The sequence below is a fragment of the Haematobia irritans genome, chromosome 4 (genome assembly GCF_050003625.1).
Source record: "Haematobia irritans isolate KBUSLIRL chromosome 4, ASM5000362v1, whole genome shotgun sequence".
In the NCBI taxonomy this organism is placed as follows: Eukaryota; Metazoa; Arthropoda; class Insecta; order Diptera; family Muscidae; genus Haematobia; species Haematobia irritans.
The window spans coordinates 74520376-74543819 of NC_134400.1; the positions used below are offsets into that span (position 1 = coordinate 74520376).

The following is a 23444-nucleotide window of genomic DNA, read 5'->3' on the forward strand; positions in this document are numbered from 1 at the left end:
AAAAACAAATATGTAATAATGACACAAGATTTCGTTTAACATTACAGACTTACAAAATAAATAAATAAAGTTACAAGCTATGTCACTGCTGTTGTCCTCCCATGTCTGTTGTTGCTACCACACTGGTTCATTTGTTTGGTTTGTCTTGCAATTATAAGCTTATAACTCTGAGCGAGATTGTCGACGTCCGTCTTAAAAAAAAGATTTGAAAAATCTGGATGTATAGACGCTAATAAGTATAGAATTGCACCAAAAATTAATAACAGTCTTCAAAAATTATTCACAAATCTTAAATCTAAAAGGAATAACATGGAGAAATCAAATGTAATTTATGAAATAAAATGTCATGGCAACGCAAACGAAACATGTGATCAAGTTTATGTAGGTACCACGAAAAACAAACTAAAATCTAGAATCTCAGGACATAAATCAAATATAAAACTCAGAAATAATAATGCAGTACAGAAAACAGCACTCGCAACCCACTGTGTTGAGAAACAACACAATGCAGATCTGGAGAGAGTGAGAGTATTACATTGCGAAAGCCATCACAACAAACGAATGATGCTAGAAATGCTATACATACAAAACACACAAGCAAAACAACGAATGAACGCGAAGACGGACGTCGACAATCTCGCTCAGAGTTATAAGCTTATAATTGCAAGACAAACCAAACAAATGAACCAGTGTGGTAGCAACAACAGACATGGGAGGACAACAGCAGTGACATAGCTTGTAACTTTATTTATTTATTTTGTAAGTCTGTAATGTTAAACGAAATCTTGTGTCATTATTACATATTTGTTTTTAATACAATATAGATTCCCGTTGATGATTTCCGAAGGAGATCGAAATATCGAATTATGAAAAAATAAAACAAAAAAAAATAAAAATAAAACTTTGACCTCGAGCTTGAATTTACAAAAAGATAACATAAGGTATTATATATATATATATATATATATATATATATATATATATATATATATATATATATATATATATATATATATATATATACGTTTTATTCCTTTGTCTAATTTATTATTTCAGGTTAAAGCTGGCGATAAGGATATGGGAATATACGGATCCATAACTTATGATATATTTGGAGATGATTTGAATTCCGTTTTTAAAATAGACAAGATCAGTGGCTCCGTTTACTCGAGAATAGTGCTTGACAGAGAGTGTAAGGATGCATATGAAATTCTAGTAAAAGCAACAGATGGAGGCGGCAAGTTTGGATATGCTATAATAAAATTGAAAGTTGAAGATGTTAATGATAACACCCCTACATTCTTATTGAATGAATACAGAGTAACTGTGCGAGATAATACAGACATAAATACGGTGATAGGAAAGGTAAGTTATGTGTACAAACGTACTTTCGGCTTTCTTTTCCGTCCTTAGACTTGTTTTCTAATTTGCAAGAGACGAATTTTTATGTTTCTACCTTTTTTAAATTTTTGCATTCCATTAATTAACGAAACAGGTTGATGTAGTTTTTGTTTACAAAAACCTACGAAATATTTTTTCACGGAGAAACCATATTCAGACCGAGTATATTTTAGTGAAATTAGTATATTGTAACATTGCACTAAAGGGTGATACGGTCAAAATTTGGTCAATATAAACTTGACGTATTTCTTTCAATTTTGCATTTAAAAAACCTGAACACCCCTGGGGTTTGGGGTTCGATTTCCCCCAATCCAGGAAGTCTGGATTGGGGGAAATCGAAAACCGGAAGCCGCTGAGACGACAAAGAGAGTTGCCGGTAGTTTCAAGCGAAACCCTAACCTCTCTCTCCGAGATGCCGCAAATAAGCTGGGTGTATCTTCTACAACCGTGCATCGAGCCAAAAAACGAGCCGGACTATCGAGTTAGAAGAAGGTAGTGACTCCAAATCGCGATGATAAACAAAATACGACGGCCAAAGCGCGATCTCGGGGGCTGTACACAACGATGCTGACGAAGTTTGACTGCGTGGTAATGGACGACGAAACCTACGTCAAAGCCGACTACAAGCCGCTTCCGGCAAAAGGAAGGGGAAAGGTAGCAGATAAAGGTAGCACATGAAACTGTCAAAGTTCGTAAAGAAATATCTGGTTTGGCAAGCCATCTGTACCTGTGGCTGGAAAAGCAGCATTTTCATAGCTTCCGGGACTGTCAACCAAGAAATTTACTTGAAAGAATATATATATATATATATATATATATATATATATATATATATATATATATATATATATATATATATATATATATATATATATATATATATATATATATATATATATATATATATATATATATATATATATATATATATATATATATATATATATATATATATATATATATATATATATATATATATATATATAGTTTTTGTTTACAAAAACCTACGAAATATTTTTTCACGGAGAAACCATATTCAGACCGAGTATATTTTAGTGAAATTAGTATATTGTAACATTGCACTAAAGGGTGATACGGTCAAAATTTGGTCAATATAAACTTGACGTATTTCTTTCAATTTTGCATTTAAAAAACCTGAACACCCCTGGGGTTTGGGGTTCGATTTCCCCCAATCCAGGAAGTCTGGATTGGGGGAAATCGAAAACCGGAAGCCGCTGAGACGACAAAGAGAGTTGCCGGTAGTTTCAAGCGAAACCCTAACCTCTCTCTCCGAGATGCCGCAAATAAGCTGGGTGTATCTTCTACAACCGTGCATCGAGCCAAAAAACGAGCCGGACTATCGAGTTAGAAGAAGGTAGTGACTCCAAATCGCGATGATAAACAAAATACGACGGCCAAAGCGCGATCCCGGGGGCTGTACACAACGATGCTGACGAAGTTTGACTGCGTGGTAATGGACGACGAAACCTACGTCAAAGCCGACTACAAGCCGCTTCCGGCAAAAGGAAGGGGAAAGGTAGCAGATATTTTCAAGCACATGAAACTGTCAAAGTTCGTAAAGAAATATCTGGTTTGGCAAGCCATCTGTACCTGTGGCTGGAAAAGCAGCATTTTCATAGCTTCCGGGACTGTCAACCAAGAAATTTACGTGAAAGAATATATAAAGAACCGTCTCCGAAGCGTGAAAAGACTCAACAGTCCGCTGGCAAAGTAATGGCCTCTGTTTTTTGGGATGGGCATGGAATAATTTTTATCGATTATCTTGAGAAGGGAAACACCATCAACAGTGACTACTATATGGCGTTATTGGAGCGTTTGAAGGTCGAAATCGCGTCAAAACGGCGCCATATGAAGAAGAAAAAAGTCATTGAGAACGATGGCAAAAATTCATTAATTGGGCTTCGAATTGCTTCCCCACCCACTGTATTCTCCAGATCAGGCCCCCATCGACTTTTTCTTGTTCTCAGACCTCAAAAGGATGCTTGCAGGGAAAAAATTTGGCTACAATCAATTAGTAAGTCAATTAGTTGGTGAGATAAAGCGTCTTTTGTGATGCAACTTTTGTTATTGTAAGAAAAAAATGGAAAAAAGGAATTTCGTGTTTTGATAAAATACTGTTTTCTGAAGGGAAAAAATACGGTGGAAGCAAAAACTTGTCTGGATAATGAGTTTCCGGACTCTGCCCCAGGAAGATCAACAATAATTGAATGGTATGCAAAATTCAAGCGTGGTGAAATGAGCACGGAGGACGGTGAACGCACTGGACGCCCGAAAGAGGTGGTTACCGACGAAAACATAAAAAAAATTCACAAAATGATTTTGAATGACCGTAAAATGAAGTTGATCGAGATAGCAGAGGCCTTAAAGTATCAAAGGAACGTGTTGGTCATATCATTCATCAATATTTGGATATGCGGAAGCTCTGTGCAAAATGGGTGCCGCGTGAGCTCACATTTGACCAAAAACAACAACGTGTTGATGATTCTGAGCGGTGTTTGTAGCTGTTAACTCGTAATACACCCGAGTTTTTCCGTCGATATGTGACAATGGATGAAACTACACTCCTGAGTCCAATCGACAGTCGGCTGAGTGGACAGCGACCGGTGAACCGTCTCCGAAGCGTGGAAAGACTCAAACGTCCGCTGGCAAAGTAATGACCTCTGTTTTTTGGGATGGGCATGGAATAATTTTTATCGATTATCTTGAGAAGGGAAAAATCATCAACAGTGACTATTATATGGCGTTATTGGAGCGTTTGAAGGTCGAAATCGCGGCCCCATATGAAGAAGAAAAAAATGTTCCACCAAGACAACGTGCCGTGCCACAAGTCATTGAGAACGATGGGAAAAATTCATTAATTGGGCTTCGAATTGCTTCCCCACCCACTGTATTTTCCAGATCTGGCCCCCAGCGACTTTTTCTTGTTCTCAGACCTCAAAAGGATGCTTGCAGGGAAAAAATTTTGGCTGCAATGAAGAGGTGATCGCCGAAACTGAGGCCTATTTTGAGGCAAAACCGAAGGAGTGCTACCAAAATGGTATCAAAAAATTGGAAGGTCGTTATAATCGTTGTATCGCTCTTGAAGGGAACTATGTTGAATAATAAAAACGAATTTTGACAAAAAAAAATGTGTTTTTCTTTGTTAGACCGGGGACTTATCAGCCAACCTGTTACATGGAAAGACAGTATGTGGATGAAGGTTTCAACAGTCTGGAGAGCCACCGTGTTGCTATTACTTGCATGCCCGCTTTGCATGCACAGGGTCGTGGTTTCAAACCCAGTTTCGACCAAACACCAAAAAATTTTCAGGCATTTCTGAGTGTTTTAAAGCTTCTGTAAGTGGTTTCACTGTAATGTGGAATGCCATTGGACGCAGCCATAAAAGGAGGTTCTTGTCATTGATCTAAAACATAGAATCGGGCTGGACTCAGTGATAAGAGAGAAGTTCATCACTACCTCCAAATCGAATCAAAAGCTTTTTCTATATCGATGAAACTATCCCAGTACTTCTTCGGTGTCTTTCGTTTTTATTTATTAAATTGACTAATCGGCTTGTTTGTTAAATGTTGCTTATGGAATCCAAATTGTTCTTCTTTCAAGATCGACTTACTCTCAATGAAATCATTAATTCTAACTATAATTAATGTAATTTTTAGCAGATGTGGAGTCTAAACCACTAATGTAATTAGTGGTATGTCCCATTGGACCTCATCACACATAAACCCACTAAACTCCTTCAAACAATTATATTGTTGAATTATATGCTTAATTAATCAATATTTGTAAGCAACCGTTGTATTGTAGATTACTCCAAATACCTGTACATATTTTTCATATACTTAGTTTTTTCATAGTTCAATAAAACCTACTCAATTCAATAGGTTATGGGCCCTTCATGACTTAAAAAAGAAAGAAATCTGAAAAAACGATGCTTAACGTCAGAAAAAAATAGATTTTAGCAAAACTATCAAGCCGTTCACTGGAGGATCAAAATATTTCAAATCAAATCAAATATTTTGTTGAATATGAAGAATTTGAACAACCTAACTCACTACTTTCTGCACTAAAAGAATGCTTAAGAGAAATTGGCAAAGAAATTGGCAAAGGAATGATAGAACTAGTATCAAAGTCGGTAAAAAGCAAAGGGGTTTAAAGCTGAACGACGTGTGGTATGTTCCAAAAATATTTCTAAATCTTTTCAATTTTAGTTACACAAGACAGAAATCGAAATAGCAAATTAGCGAATGCAGAAAATGTTCGCCCATTGTCACATACACAAAATATTTCCTTACTTGAGGAGAAATCATTGCTACAGTTATACGATTTCGTATTTACATTCCAGATAAAAAAGTCGTTCATGTTTCGAAAGATGTGAAATTTGTGGGGAAAGCAAATAACAATCGTTGAAAAATCACCATTTAAATTACATCAAAATGTTAAGAGTTCTCACAACTTTGATTTGTCAACACTCGAACGTGTAAATGATATCATTCGAGATGACGAAATTGAAAAAAATCCAAATGAGACTGGTCAAAATATGGAACTACAAGATAATCAACTAGCAGAAGATTTACCAAATATAGAAAGACAGTATATAACAGACAACAATCAGGAAACTATTTCAGAAACAAATGCAAATTCTGACAGTGCTTTTGAAGGATTCGACGTTGCTTATCAGAAGGATACAATATACAAGAATCTTATGGAGAAATTTGAAATTTCAGACAATTAAGAAATAGAAGAGTAATAATTTCAATTTTTTTTTCATGATGAATCAGCTATGATATTCCATGAGTTTGTTAATGGCATAGAAGCCCTAAATACGTATTCTGAAGCCACAAGATGTGAGTAAAGATCAGAGTGGTTGGCTGCAGTGGAAAGGGAAATGAATTCGTTAAATGAAAAAAAAAAAAAAAAAAACGTGGGTGCTTACCGAACTTCCGAGGGGTGCAAAAGTACTTCCATCAAAATGGGTCGACAAAGTAAAAACAACTGCGGATAAGCAATACTTGTTATCAAGGGATATAATTAGACAAAAGGCCTTTATTACGACCAAACTTTTAGTCCTGCAACAGAAAGGATTCATTTGGCGCAATTTGATGTTTCAACTGTTTTCCTCTATGGGGAACTATTTACATGAAACAGCCTAAAGGATTTGATGATGGGACAGAGTTTGTTCTCCAAAAAGGAGCTGGTATGGACTGAAGCAGACACCAAGGTGTTGGAATACGAAATTTTTTAACAAAATTGCAATTTAAAATAACTTTTGATGATAGTTGTTTATACGTTAGAGAGAAACAAGGAAAAAAAGTAATTCTAGCTCTTTATGTATATGATGTATTACGAGTTAACAGCTGCAAACACCGCTCAGAATCATCAACACGTACCCATTTTGCACAGAGTTTCCGCATATCCAAATATTGATGAATGATATGACCAACACGTTCCTTTGATATCTTTAAGGCCTCTGCTATCTCTATCAACTTCATTTTACGGTCATTCAAAATCATTTTGTGAATTTTTTTGATGTTTTCGTCGGTAACCACCACTGCGTTCACCGTCCTCCGTGCTCATTTCACCACGCTTGAATTTTGCATACCAATCAATTATTGTTGATTTCCCTGGGCCAGAGTCTGGAAACTAATTATCAAGCCAAGTTTTTGCTTCCACCGTATTTTTTCCCTTCAGAAAACAGTATTTTATCAAAACACGAAATTCCTTTTTTCCATTTTTTTTTTTCACAATAACAAAAGTTGCTTCACAAAAGTCGCTCTATCTCACAAACTAATTGACTTACAGACGTCACATTTTGACACGAATCATTTGAAGGTTGGTACTATATAAAAATAATATGCATTTAATACTAGCGACGCCATCTATGTGTCAGACCGGGGACTTATCAGCTAACCTGTTAATTGTATTTCTAGTTCAAAATTGGGGTAAAACTCTGGCTTCTGGGACCGTATTACTCCATATCGGGCGAAAGATATATGGGAGCTATATCTAAATCTGAACCGATTTCAATAAAATTTGGCACACTTGACTATAGTACTAATTGTTCTTCTTGTGCAAAACTTTAAGCAAATTAAGGTGAAACTCTGGCTTCTGGGGCCATATAAGTCCATATCGGGCGAAAGATATATATGGGAGCTATATCTAAATCTGAACATACATACTTGTGCCAAATTTGAAGTCGACTAAGGACTAAAATTGCGACCTAGACTTTGATTACAAAAATGTGTTCACGGACAGACGGACATGGCTATATCGACTCAGGAGCCCACCCTGAGCATTTTTGCCAAAGACACCATATGTCTATCTCGTCTCCTTCTGGGTGTTGCAAACATATGCACTAACTTATAATACCCTGTTACACAGTGTGGTGTGGATGCGACCTAGACTTTGATTACAAAAATGTGTTCACGGACAGACGGACATGGCTATATCGACTCAGGAGCCCACCCTGAGCATTTTTGCCAAAGACACCATATGTCTATCTCGTCTCCTTCTGGGTGTTGCAAACATATGCACTAACTTATAATACCCTGTTACACAGTGTGGTGCAGGGTATAAAAAATAGAAAAATAAAGGAATTGAAATATGGGGTAGGTTTACACGGGGGCTATATGCACTAATGAACCGATATGGACTAATTTTAGTGTGATTGGGGATCGGTTTATCTGGGGCGGAGTTACAAGCAGTGACAGAAAGAATTATCCCTTGGTTGATGGTGATATATAAAGGATGCATAAATTTAGCATATATTCCAGAAAAGTGGAGGGAAACAAAAGTCGTTTTCATACCTAAAGCGGGAAAAGCCTCTCACTGGAGTGCGAAGGATTTCCCACCAATCAGCTTATCCTCATTCCTACTTAAGACTCTGGAGAAGATGATAGACATTTATCTTAGAACTAGCGTCGATTCAAGTTTGATCTCGAAACGACAGCATGCATACTCGATAGAGTTGGGTAGTTCCGGAGCGAACTATTCCATGGCTGGAACTAAATGAATTGGATCCGATACCTTTACTCTTTCAGCTCATCAGCTCCTTATATTCATTTCGTTGTGTACTAATTCCATTTCTTTCGCTCATTGAAGTTGCCAGATCCTTAATGAAGATATCGAAACTGTTCCAACCTAAATATCAATACCAACATGCTTTACAAAAATTATATAAATAAGCAAAACCTGTACAATGCGGAAGAAAATTTTACGCAATAGAAACATATCATAAACGAAAGGCGAACCCTTTTGGTCTAAAGTTGGCAAAATAATTTTTTACATAGTAACTTTTGATTTTCTCTATGAAAAAATTTAAACACGATATTTCTAAAATGAATGTAGATCTTTGTATTAGTATTGATATCTGAAAGTTTTTCTACAGAGTTATACCATTATCTAATTTTAATTATACAAAATTTTTATTATACAAATTACTGTTCAAGAAATTTTATTAAATTCTTGTAAACACTTATGTTTTATTTAAATTTAGTGTTCATGATTTTTATTTTCTTGCGGAGCTAAAAGAAAATGCCTATATATGTGATTCTTTAAGCACTTTCCTTATCCGGATCCAAAAGGAGCTGTGGAACTAAATGGTGGAACTAGTTCCTTTTTAGGGGCGGATCTGAAAAGACCGATCACTTTAGTGAGCCGGGATCGCCCAACTCTAATACTCGAAGGGCAGGTCTACTGAGACCGCTTTGCATGAACTTGTCAGCTTTATTGAAAGCTCACTATCTGTCAATGAATACACAATCGTGGCGTTTCTAGACATCGAAGGGGCATTCTATAACGTCCACCCGAGCTCGATATTAAATGGACTGGCAACTCTGAATGTGGATCCAGGTATAGTTACGCTGCTAGACGAACTGCTAATGAGAAGACGCATTTCAGCCACACTAGGACAAGCAAACATACAAAGGTATGTGAACAGAGGCACTCCCCAAGGAGGAGTTCTATCACCTCTCCTAGTGAAACAACCTTCTGGTTCCCTAGAAAAAGAAAGGATAAAAGAGGTGGCATACACAGACGATGTGGCTCTAGCAGTCAGGGGAAAATTCCCATCCACAATCAGAGGTGTTATACAGAGAGCCCTCCGGATGACTGAGAATTGGTAATGCTCAGCCAATTCGCCTGAGGTAATGCTCCAAAAAATGTTGGCATTAATAATGTTATACTTACATACCCGCCTTGCAGACACAATCCTCCTCGACAGAACACCAAAAAGTTTTTCAGTCTTGGATTATCCAACCTCAGTAATGCTGGTGACATTTCTGGTGGTTTCAAAGCTTCTCTAAGTGGTTTCACTGCAGTATGGAATGCCGTTCGGACTCGGCTATAAAAAGGAGGTCCCTTGTCATTGAGCTTAACATGGAATCGGGCAGCGCTCAGAGATAAGGGAGAAGTGCAGACACTGTCGTTGCCAATTTAGAAATAGCCAAATGCAAATATTGGATATCTTCGGTCTACATGGGACATGACAGGGAGATGCCTCCATGTGCCGTTAAGATCTTAGTTGAGGAGTCACTGAAAACAAAGACGAAACTCATTATGGGATGCGATGCGAATGCGCATCATAGTATATGGGGAAGTAGTGATACTAATGCAAGGGGAGAGTCGCTAATAGAGTTTATTTTGCGTACTAATCGGGTAGTTTGCAACAAGGGATATGCCCCAACCTTTGTCACTTAAAACAGGCAAGAAGTTTTGGACATCACCTTGGCCTCGCAAGAACTGAATGAAATGATATCTGAGTGACAGGTTTTAAGTGAACACATCTTCTCAGATCATCGCTACATCAGTTTCAAAATTTGATGTTCATACCACCGAGACCATATTTCCGCCAAATGTTAGGAAAGCTGACTGGAGTAGGTATAGGGAATCGTTCAATATGATGATACCAGAAATAACAGACAAATATGAGAAATGTGCAAGATATCGAACACGCAGTGAAGCGGATTACTACGGCCTTCAACATCTCACTGAAGGCTTCATGACCTAGAGGGAAGCCAAGGGGGAAAAATCGACCACCATGGTGGTCTACGGAATTAAGTAATATGAGGAAATCCTGTAGGAAGCTCGTTAACAAGGCAAAGTCCACTATAGCCCCTGAGGATTGGGACGCTTACAAGAAGAATCTGAGAGGATACAAGCGAGAACTGAGAAATGCTCAGCATAACTCTTGGAATGATTACTGCAGCAGTATTGAGAATACGTCCGAGGCGTCCAGACTACGGAAGGTTCTAGCATCCACCAACTCCGCTCCAGGTTTCATTAAAACATCGGAGGGCAATTGGACAACATCCAGTGAGGAGACGCTGGAGGTACTATTGGACACACATTTTCCTGGAAATCAGACGGTTGAACAGTGGTTCAGCGGTCGTTTCCTATCGAGGAAATTGTATCGGAATCTAGAATAAGATGGGCGTTAAATAGCTTTGGACCATTCAAATCCCCCGGACCTGATGGAATTACTCCGGCGGAGTTACAAGCAGTGACTGACAAAATTATCCCCTGGTTGTCGGCGATATATAAACGATGTATCAACTTATCATATATCCCAGGAAAGTGGAGGGAAGCAAAAGTCGTTTTCATACCTAAAGCGGGAAAAGCCTCTTACTCGAGAGCGAAGGATTTCCGACCAATCAGCTTATCCTCATTCCTACTTAAGACTCTGGAGAGGATGATATATATTTATCTTAGAACTAGCATTGATTCAAGTTTGTTCTCGAAACGACAGCATGCATACTCGAAGGGCAGGTCTACTGAGACCGCACTACATGAACTAGTCAGCTTTATTGAAAGCTCACTATCTGTCAAAGGATACACAATCGTGGCGTTTCTAGACATCGAAGGGGCGTTCAATAATGTCCATCCGAGCTCGATATTAAATGGACTGACAACCGTGAATGTTGATCCATGTATACTTAGGCTGTTAGACGAACTTCTAATGAAGAGACGTATTTCAGCCACACTAGGACAAGCAAACATACAAAGGTATGTGAACAGAGGCACTCCCCAAGGAGGAGTTCTATCACCTCTTCTTTGGAATGTTGCTATAAATAACCTTCTGGTTACCCTAGAAAAAGAAAGGATAAAAGTGGTGGCATACGCAGATGATACGGCTCTAGCAGTCAGGGGAAAAATTAGATATATTATTCAGAGGGCCCTCTGGATGACTAAGAAATGGGCCAAAGAGAATGGTCTTGGGGTAAATCCTGCAAAGACAGAACTAGTCATGTACTGCAAAGATCGCAAAACTCCCACGGTTAGGCCCATTTCCTTGGCGTTATTTTGGACAGGAAGCTGAACTTTAAGCTTAATATTGAAGAAAGGGCGAGAAAAGCAACGGTAGCTTTGTACTCGTGCAAAACGGTAATAGGAAAAAAGTGGGGACTAAAACCAAAAATTGTGCATTGACTATACACGGCAGTGTTAGACCTACAATGGTATATGGTGTTGTAGTCTGGTGGCCGGCACTTCACCAGCCGACAAGTTTAGACAAAGTTCAGCGTATGGCGTGCTCAGCAAGACAGGAACAAATTCCCTTAATGTCATGCTGCATCTATTGCCTTTAGACATTTTGGCCAAACAGTCAGCTGCAACAACGGCTGTGCGGTTGCGCGAGCTATCGCTGTGGTCGGAAAAAAGTTACGGTCACAGTTCGGTCCTCAAAATAATGCCAGATGTGCCTAACGTAGTGGATTACACTTTGGCGAGTCCACTTTTCGACAACAAGTTGAGACTCTAATCCCCAACAGTGAGGGGTGGCGCACACAGGGGATAAAGAATATATAGATTTCTACACTGATAGTTCCAAATTGGATGGACAATTGGGGTTCGGCGTCTATTCTAATGATCTGGAACTTCCAATAGCGAAAAGATTACCTAATCACTGTAGTGTTTTTCAGGCTGAAATATTTGCAATTAGAGAAGTGGCGAATTGGCTGAGAAGTAATGTTCCAAAAATGTGGGCATTAATATATACTCAGACAGTCAACCTGCAATAAAATCCTTGGACTCTGTGTTCATCAACTCGAAAACGGCCATCGACTGCCGCAAATCTCTCAATGAGATGCTAGTGTTCTCGAGACGTCAGATATCACTACTTATATCTGCTACAACGGGTCGCTGCCTGATAGGCGATTTTGCAAAAACTATAGGCGCGAAGTATAATGACTATTGTGTGAGCTGTCATGATGCGGAGGAAAAGGAATCAATTAAAAACCTCTTGTGTGAGTGTCCTGCATTTTGTGTAAAGCGCAAGCAACTCTTAGGAGCATATAGCTTCAGATTACTGGCGGATCTGGAAAACGTTAGCTTAAGCAGTCTGCTAATGTTTTTGGAACAATCTGGTTGGTTCAACAAAGAAAAATAATCAAGAATGTTCAGCGGTTAAAACTATAATTGTCCATATGTAATAGGTACTTTTAGTTAATGTGGTATCACAATGGACTGAATAGTCTAAGTGAGCCTGAATCTTAATCGGGCTGCCACTTAACGTAACCTAACCTGTACTCAGACAGCAAACCTGCAATAAAATTCTTGGACTCTGTGTTCCTAAACTCAATAACGGCCATCGACTGCCGCAAATCTCTTAACGAGATGGCTGAGCAGTACAATATTCACCTAATATGGGTACCTGGCCATATGAACATAACGGGGAACTGCGAAGCAGATGTGTTAGCAAGGCTAGGAGCTACCTTACATATTCCAGGGGAACTAGAATCTGTTGGTATGTCTCTGGCAACCTTCAAGCTCTTACTGCGTGAGAAGGCTGTTATGATGGTCGACGGTTGAATAATTAAAGCTGTCATGATGCGGAGGAAAAGGAATGAATTAAACACCGCTTGTGTGAGTGTCATTTTGTGTAAGGCGTAAGCGAATTTTAGGAGCATATAGCTTAAGATTACTGGCGGACCTGGAAAACGTTAACTTAAGCAGTCTGTTAATGTTTTTGGAACAATCTGGTATGGGAACTATATCTAAATCTGAACCGATTTCAATCAAATTTTGCACACTTGACTATACGACCGAGTGTTATGTTTGTGCAAAATTTCAAGCAAATCAGGGTAAAACTCTGGCTTCTGGGTCCATATAAGTGAATATCGGGCGAAAGATATATATGGGAGCTATATCTAAATCTGAACCGATTTCTTCCAAAATCTATAGGGTTCTATTCTGAACCAAAACAAGAACTTGTGCCAAATTTGAAGGCGATTGGACTTAAACTTCGACCTAGACTTCGAGCATGTGTTCACAGAAAGACGGACGGACGGGCATGCCTAGATCGACTCAGGGACCCACCCACGTGTCTATCTCGTCTCCTTCTGGGTGTTGCAAACATATGCACTAACTTATAATACCCTGTTCCACAGTGTGGCGCAGGTTATAAAAATATAAATTAACGATAGAATAATTCTTATTAGAGCTCTATTCTGCTTTATCAGTATTATTAATCTCGTATAGAGACAACGGTCGTTGTGAGTTTGAATGAAGTAGATAACTTCGTTTACCCATAGCATACCTTTAGACAAACGAAAAATAAATTACCAATACAAGTTTAAGCAAATAGTATCAAGTATGCTTTATTATACCCTCCACCATAGGATGGGGGTACATTAACTTTGTCATTCCGTTTGTAACACATCGAAATATTGCTCTAAGACCCCATAAAGTATATATATTCTGGGTCGTGGTGAAATTCTGAGTCGATCTGAGCATGTCCGTCCGTCCGTCTGTTGAAATCACGCTAACATCCAAAAGAAACAAGCTATCGACTTGAAATTTGGCACAAGTAGTTGTTATTGATGTAGTTCGGATGGTATTGGAAATGGGCCATATCGGTCCACTTTTACTTATAGCCCCCATATAAACGGACCCCCAAATTTGGCTTGCAGATCTTCTAAGAGAAGCAAGTTTCATCCGATTCGGCTGAAATTTGGTACATGATGTTAGTATATGGTCTCTAACAACCATACAAAAATTGGTCCACATCGGTCCATAATTATATATACCCCCCATATGTTAGAAACCGATCCCCCGATTTGGCTTGCGGAGCCTCTAAGAGAAGCAAATTTCATCCGATCCGGCTGAAATTTGGTACATGGTATTAGTATATGGTCTCTAACAAACATGCAAAAATTGGTCTACATTGGTCCATAATTATACTTAGTTTAAGCAAACAGTATCAAGTCTGCTTTATCAGTATTATTAATGTACATAAAGCCAATGTGAATTAACCCTTCGTTGCATGACATTGCATATATGCAATGTTAGTTTCTTGCTTGTCTAGCTCCTATTCTTTTACATATTTTACCATAATTTTTTTTTTGTTATTTACATTTTGCAAGCCGTAGATTATATTTGATAAAAGTTTTATACAGTATCGTAACAATTACATTTAAATAAAGCCAATTTAAAATAAGTATTTTGAGTTCCTCGAAAAATTGAACTTATTTGTTTTAATATTATGAAACTTTCTTAAAATTTTTTTAAATGTAAATATAAAATGAAATGTTTATTCTAAACGCTACGTATATAGTTTTATAAAACAAATTATATTTACAAGTGCTCTACGATGAATGATATCATATCTGCAATTTCATGCGTTTTAGCCGATATGAGCTGTCATTGCATATATGCCACATAATTGCATATGTGCACTATCATGCATTTAATCCATTTTTTTTACTACTAGGATACTTAGTGACGAATATGAATTTAAAAACGAATATTTTAATGATGATGGATATTTATACACAATATGCTTCCTTATAAAATGAAGCCCGCCTAAAGGTGGCCTTGGGCATTAGAGGGTTAAATACATTATAGTACCAATTGCTTGTCGATATGGAAAATTATTTTCAGATTTTCGACTTTCTGCACTGGATGCTACATTTTCCATTTGTGTTGATACTGCTATACACTCCGAGAAATTAAATTTCTCTAAAATTTTCCTGGCATATGATTTTTGGCTAATTTTTACATATTCATTCGACTTTTCAATTTCTAAACCAAGAAAATGGTTGGCGTCTTTGTGCGTAATTTTGAATTCGGTTTTAAGTTCATCTAGAAAGATTTTCAAATCGTTCATCTCAGCAACTAAACCGTCATCTACAGAAAGAAAGAATCACTTTTTTTCCTTGTTTCTCTCTTATGTATAAACAGCTATCAGCAGAACTTACCTTAAATTGCAATTTTAATTTTAAAAAATTTCGCATTCTGGTATTCCAACACCTTGGTGCTTGCTTAAGTTCATACAGACTCCTTTTTAGAGAACACACTCTGTTTGTCCCATCATCAAATCCTTTAGGTTGTTTCATATAAATAGTTTCATTCTGCTTCCCATAAAGGAAAGCGTTGAAACATAAACTGTGCCAAATGCATCATTTCTGTTGCAGCAACACTCAACAGCAATCGAATTGTGGACTAGAAGTTTGGTCGTAATCAAGGCCTTTTGTCTGATTATATCCCATCCGCAGTTGTTTTTACTCTGTAGACCCATTTTGATGAAAGTACTTTTGCACCCCTCGGAAGTTCAGTAAGCACCCACGTTTTGTTTTCATTTAATGAAGTCATTTCCTTTTCCATGGCAGCTAACCACTCTGATCTTTGCTCACATCTTATAGCTTCAGAATACGAATTTGGGGTTTGTATACTATTAACAAACTCATGGGATATCATAGCTGATTCATCATGAAAAAAATTTGAATTAGTACTCTTCTATTTCTTAATTGCCTGAAATTGCAAATTTCTTCATTACATACTTGTATGTTGTTTCCTTCTGATAAAGCATATTCGAAGCCTTCAAAATAACTGTCAGAATTTGCATTTGTTTCTGAAATATTTTCCTGATTGTTGTCTGTTACATTCTGTTCTTCTATATTTGGTAAATCTTCTGCTAGTTCATCATCTTGTAGTTCCATATTTTAACCAATCTGCTCGTTCATCTCGAATGATATCATTTGCACGTTTGATTGTTGACAAATTAAAGGTGTGAGAACTCCTGTTAGAATTTTGACTTAATTTAATTGGTGATTTTTCAACGATATGATTGTTATTTGATTTCTCCACAAATTTCACATCTCTCGAAACAAGAACGGCTCTTTTATCTGGAATATAAATTCGTACTTATTGTTCTATTATCGTTCGTCTCCATCATATCCTTCTAAGTATCCCTTTTCAGCTTTTTTGTCCATTTCTTCCTTTTTTGACTTGGAATGTGCATATAACAAACTGACGAAATGATTCGCAGTGTTGAATTCTTGGTTTCTTGCTATACCATTTTTTAAATGGGCTTTAATGAGCTTCTGAAGACTTTCCTGTTCTGTTTAGTATATAAATTGCTGACTTTACAAATTCGCACCATAAAGATTCCGGAAATTAAATTTCTTTATTTACGTACTTAAAGGTTCTTGCCATTTCTACGATTGTTCTATTTTCTGTTTCAGCACACCCATTTTGTTGTGGAGTATATGGAGCAGTCAACTTATGATCGACTCCGAGCTGAGCAAGAATTTTTTTTACTTCCTCATTTTTAAATTCGCCACCGTTGTCACTAATTAGAGTTTTGACTTTGTGCCCTTGACATTTGGCATGCGTTAGCATTTCTTTTATTGAATCTTTGGCTTCAGATTTTTGTATCAAAAAATATACATATCGATATTTTGTATAGTGCTCTTTGAATACTAAAAGATACCTGTATCCCTTAAATGAAGGGGGGAAAGGACCAAATAGGTCTGTTGATACTACTTCTCCAGGTTCACTCGCAGCATCACGTCTTCCAAAAGGTTTCCTATGTGACAATGGACGAACATTTAACTTGTACAATGTCCCATTGACTTCTCGTTGGCCCTGTACTACAAGTCCTCCATTAACATAAAACTTGCATTCTTTTGAGGTAGATGTAAATTTGCTATTTGGATTTCTGTCGTGTGTAGCTAAAATTGATTCGCGATATTGTTGGAACATACCACACGTCGTTCAGCGTTACACCTCTTTCCTTGTTACCGATTTTCGCTACTGGTTCTATCATTCCTTTGCCAATTGCCCTTAAGCTTTTTTTCCTGCAGAATGTATGGAGTTAGGTTGATCAAATTCTTCATATTCAACAAAATATTTGTCTGAATTGGTCACATGCTTTGTTGCGCCGCTATCAACCCACCATTCCACACCTGAGTCTGCCATATTTATTACATTTTCCATCGTATGTAATGGTACGTTTGTATGATCCGTATTTGGTTTCGACTTCGAAGGCTTTCCGTCTGCAATCCATTTGCGACACTCTTCTATCCAATGACCTTTTTTCTTACAGTAGTGGCAAATACTTTCCTTCTTAGTACCTACCTTTTTGTTTTTTGAGTACTTCTCACTGATGACTAAAGCTTCTTGATCTTCAACATTATCGTTCTTCTTGAAATTTCGTTCATATAGTTAAACAAAGCTGCATTACAAGCGACTTGTCCTCATCTCTAGTTAACATCATTCAACTTGATTTGAACATTTACGGTTGTAGCACATGCAGAATTTTACAAATTGAAAGCAGTTCTGGAAGTTGCTGATTGCCTTTTAATTCTAAACCAGCATTAATTTCTGTCCACAAACTTTTAAGTTTTGAAATGTGTGTGGAAACGTCCAAATCCTCTACCCACACAAACGAAAAAAGTTCTATGCACATCTTAAAAAGTTGGTCCTTGGATGTTGCTTCAAATTGCTGGTTCAATGCTTTCCAAACATCATCAGCCGATTCTTTGTCCATAACCTTGACATATATTTCATCAGATATTGTGCTGGTAATTATCGTTTTGGCAAGACTGTTGGTTTTCCCGTAAAATGCGTACCTAGTGTTGTAAACTTTTACATGGACATCCGAGGCTCCTTCTCTTAAAGGTTCTGGCTTTTTGATTTTTCTTGAAACCACATCCAGAGCACCTTCATAAAACTCTAAAAGATCCTTGACTTTTCTTTTCCAGATTGCCCAATCAGATTCTTCAGTTAACGGCTTAATGGTTTTGCTAAACTCCATTTTTCTTTTACGTTAAGTATCGTTTACGTTGAGTATTGAATTGCATAGTTTTTATTTAAGTGAGGAAATACTCAGTACATATGTATAGCTGTTTGGAGTAATTTAAAATACAAAGGTTGCTTATAAATATTGATTATGTAAACATATACTTTGAATGCGTGGCATAAAAGTAGAAAAAATAAAAAGGCACTGGTTTAGAATTTGAACCAAAATGTATGGGCTTTATTTAATTAATTATTGTTCATCAAGCAATATTTACCTTCGTAGAAGCGAGAGAGTCTCAAAGTAAATGTCAAAAAGCTTGAATGTCGAAAGGCGGGGGTTGATGACATTTGACGTTAGAAAATGTCCTTATTGTCGTACCGAAAGGCAGAGAAGGTGTAGACAAATCCTAACGGCGGGATTACACTTAAAAACGATTATATGATTGAACCAAACTAATAAAACGGCATTTGAACTTAAACATTGCCGCCCGCCTTGCAACATCCAGCCATGTTGCAAAATTTAAAAATAAGTTAAATAATATTTACATGTTCAATAAGGAAATAGTGAAAGTATACAGAATGTACATTTCAGTTAACAAAAATGAGCATTTTATTTTAGTTCAATTCTTTTTTTCTCTTGTCATGGTTTCCAATTCATGTTTCATTTTTTCAAAAACAAATTCATATTATTATTTACAAATGTGCTCGTTAAGCACGCGATCGTAAATGGACTCGTCAAGCCCGATCGTTGTTATTAAAATTTTTAAAAAATTTGACTCGGAAGAGCCGGGTGTCGAGGACTCGTAAAGTCAGAAGGCAGTTGAAGACTACCTTACACCCAAGTGTGATATGGGGTGGCGTGTAAGTTACCGCTTTCGTAGAAAAGCAGACAGTTTTGTAAATATAACCGTGGGTTATCATCGAGGCGTGACCTGTATAGCATTGCACATAATCTCATTGTTAAAACCAGTAGTGGTAAAATAGCGTCGCGTTCTATGTGAGAAGACAGCTCAGAATTGTGGTGTATATTGCCCTTTGAACCAGACGCATATTCAAAATATGGTACCCCGTCAATACGTCGTCAACGTACATGCACTTCCGTAGGACGTGTACATAAAGAGGAAACATTCTCCGAGCCGTCAACCAAAAGCAAAAGTTGTCCAAGTCACTGTCTGTAACTAAAAGTTCCGGATAATATTTTGCAGAGAATATCTTAACTGTATTCAATGCAGAAATGTCTAGGACGGGTCAACATATATATGTCTGTATACATCTGTGTGATATCGCAATTGTATACGAATTTATACAACCTCCACCTCAAAACGAGGAGAAAAAAGTCTGATTGTTGAGTCGGACCGACGTGTAAAAATGTCATTCAAGGCAGTGAAAACCAATCGAAATCAAATTGTCTTTCTATCGGTGGATGACAGATAACAAATTTTCATTTGTAGGCGTAACCTAAAATGGCCTCATATGGTATAACTGTATATACCCCCGGACAAAGTCGTGGTGAATCGTCTTAATTCATGGTTTTCACAAGAGGGATGTCTAATTTCGAAGAAATTGTGTCAGGCAACCCGTCCTTGATTTCCGATTTGTCCGAAGAAATAAGTTTCAAGAGGAAGAGTATCTTCACTCAGAATACCGTCGGGATGTCGTTTTATAATTTTCCTTGCAAAACTTATGTAAATCAGATAAGAGAGGACGTCGGGGAAGCTCTTCAAGTTCCCAAAGTGCGGAGAAGTGTCTCGTCAAGACCATTTTCCTTGGAGAGGTCCACAGTAGTCGTGTAGACAGAAATATTCGAGGAAGGAATAGGACCCGTGACAACCCAGCCGAAGACTGTGTTTTGCGCTAGTAGCGATCCCAAAATATTCGTCCGAGTACCGTGCAATAAAATTTTCGGATAAAGATCCGCGCCCAATAGAAGGTCAACAGGACGACAAACAAATAAATTGGGGTCGGCCAAACGTAGATTTGGCATACTAGACACAATGTCACGATCTAGAGAAAAAGATGGCAGGTTGCCGGAAATGTTCGGAAGAACGTACGCTGTAGTCTCCAGTAGGAGCGACTCATCTAGTGGGGTGCCAATGCAAAGTGAACAAAGTTCTCTCGACGTGATCGAAACACTTTGATTCACACCAGAAATTGTAGCCGAAGTCGAAGACGTACTCAGTCCAAGTCGGTTCCGCAATCCTTCCGTAATAAAGGATGATTCCGAAGCGGGATCTATTAAGGCCCTAGCAGGATACGTGATACCCTGGTGAACGATATTCACCATTGCAGTTCCTAATAATACATTTCCAGTACGTGAAGTATAGAATACCTGTCTACTCGACGTCCCTGACACAATGCCAGTCGATGTAGAAGGTTCATTGGCATCCAATGACACCGGTACGGGATTCCGTGTAACAGATGCAGAAACGACAGGAGTAGTTCTAGGGCTATCTGATATATCCCTATGCAAAAGAGTGTGGTGTCTTCTACTACATTTACCGCAGTCATATGCGCTGGGGCAATTAGCTGCAACATGTCTGCGGGACAGACAATTCATGCAGCACTGATGGCGCTTAACAATATTCATCCTCTCAAGAACTGAAAGATTATGAAACCTAGAACACGTTCTGAGGTGATGATGTCGTCGACAGAGAACGCATAAATTGTCTGACACAATTTCTCAATATCGCTAAGTCGGCTATTGTTAATGTATACCGCTGTGAAGAAATCTCTAAATGTTGGCCAATTGAGAAAATCGCCGTCAAAAACATCTATATCACATGGCGGCAGATTGAGACTGTGGGAGGAGCTATTGTCTCTCCTAGAGCTAACGGAAGAACTGTGTGAGTCATCGGACCTATGATAAACATTCAAAAGTGATGTTTGGTCCTCCAAGGTTAGGTTAGGTTAGGTTATGTGGCAGCCCGATGTATCAGGCTCACTTAGACTATTCAGTCCATTGTGATACCACAGTGGTGAACTTCTCTCTTATCACTGAGTGCTGCCCGATTCCATGTTAAGCTCAATGACAAGGGACCTCCTTTTTATAGCCGAGTCCGAACGGCGTTCCACATTCCAGTGAAACCACTTAGAGAAGCTTTGAAACCCTCAGAAATGTCACCAGCATTACTGAGGTGGGATAATCCACCGCTGAAAAACTTTTTGGTGTTCGGTCGTAGCAGGAATCGAACCCACGACCTTGTGTATGCAAGGCGGGCATGCTAACCATTGCACCACGGTGCCTCCTTGGTCCTCCAACCGAGGCGATTTAGCAGGCGGTGGTGCACGTAGTGCATCCAATTTACGTTGAATTGATTCCATAACGTTCAGATAACAATTATAAGCCACGTCATATTTGCTGTCAGCTGCGGCGACTGCCTCGGTTGCGTTGCTCTGTGTGGACACAAAGTCAAGACATTCGTCGAATAAGCTCTTAACTTTTTCCCACAACGACTTAGCCTCGGAACCATGACATTGTACTCTATGGGCGGTGAGATCATCGTCTCGCAAACTGTGAAACTTCGTTTCAAATCGGACTACTGCGTCAGTTGCTCTTGTGAAAGCAGTTAATGGTGTAGTAGTCATTATGACAAAGTACTGTCAAACTTAAAGGGCGAAGAAATTGACACGTGATTTCCAAATCTCTCGAAAAGAGTATAAATCGATCCAAACGCTACTTCGATTTGTCGTCGAACAAATGAAAATGCAGTTTTTCCCAGTGTATGCGAAATGTGTATCGTCAACACACAATATTTTTCGCAGTGTACCGAAAGTACCACAAATGTGAACAAGGTGACGTAATTACAACAAAAACACAAAACATGAGATCAGAAAATTTCTCACAGTGTACGGAGTACAACCAATTTTTTACAGTGTATCGTCGATACACAAATTTCCTCATAGTGTATTGGAAATATCAGCTAAAATTAGCTCTGTAAGGTAAATTATAAGTATTTTAACTTTTTGTAAAAATTGGCGAAAAATTTCTCCAAGTGTATGAAAACACGTAAAGTTTCTTCAAGTGTATCGTAAATACAAGAAACCCTTTTTCGCGTGGCGAAATATGTGCAAAATCTTTATTTGGAAAATATTACAATATTTTTCCAGTGTACCCTGTGTACCAAAAGATTTTTGCAAATGTATCGTGAATACAAAAAAATATTTTCAGTGTATCGTAGAATACAAAGAATAATTTTCGCGTGGCGAATTATTGGAAAAATTGAAAATTTTATATATTACGAGAGAGTTTCTCTCAGTGTATATATTATCCAAAATTTCTCCCAGTGTATATCACTTGCCAAATGGAAAAATTACAAAACAATAAAAAGTCGTGAACTTTAAATTGTAAAATATCAACTTGACCGATTGTAGTGTGCACGGACTGTAAGATGCACGCTACCAAACGGTAAGGTCCAACAACAACAATAATATAAAAATCAAAAAGTTTCGTGGAAACTCAAATATGCCAATAGTAAAATAATATAATATATGTATATCAAATACTATTATTTTATTGTTTATATCGACCGACCGTAGGGTACACTATCACGTAACACGAACGATAATAGTCAACGACCGATATCCGAAGGAATTAACAATAAATACTTTTTCGAACTGAACTTGCAAAAATTATTTTTATAATTTCGCGCCGTAAGCGACCCACGCTATTAAACCAACGTGTATGCAGTTCGAACGTATGTTGGATGTAACACCTGTGTGCGTACGTGTGTATATCAAGTGGAACGGCAACCGTATAACACTTCACTACACACAAAAAAAAATTTTTCTGATTCAATCAATCACGAAATTCAATCACGAAATTAATTGATCCAATTAAATTTTTAATTGAAATGTCTTCAATCACAGAAATGATAGTATCAATTAAAAAATTAATTGACAGTCAATTAAAAAATTAATTGATCCAATTAAATATTTAATTGATACTATTAATTTGTGTGATTGATTTTTATTTCAATTAAAAAATTTGTTGAATCAATTAAATTTTTAAT

General features: G+C 37.7%; 1 protein-coding gene across 1 annotated transcript in view; it reads left to right on the plus strand.

The window, feature by feature from the left end:
* kug (FAT atypical cadherin kugelei) overlaps positions 1–23444 on the plus strand; it is a 603151-nt gene that overhangs the window by 380931 nt on the left and 198776 nt on the right. Inside the window, exon 17 of the mRNA XM_075308589.1 lies at positions 1057–1365. Coding sequence (XP_075164704.1) covers positions 1057–1365 — 309 coding nt within the window. The remainder of the gene's footprint in view (positions 1–1056; positions 1366–23444) is intronic.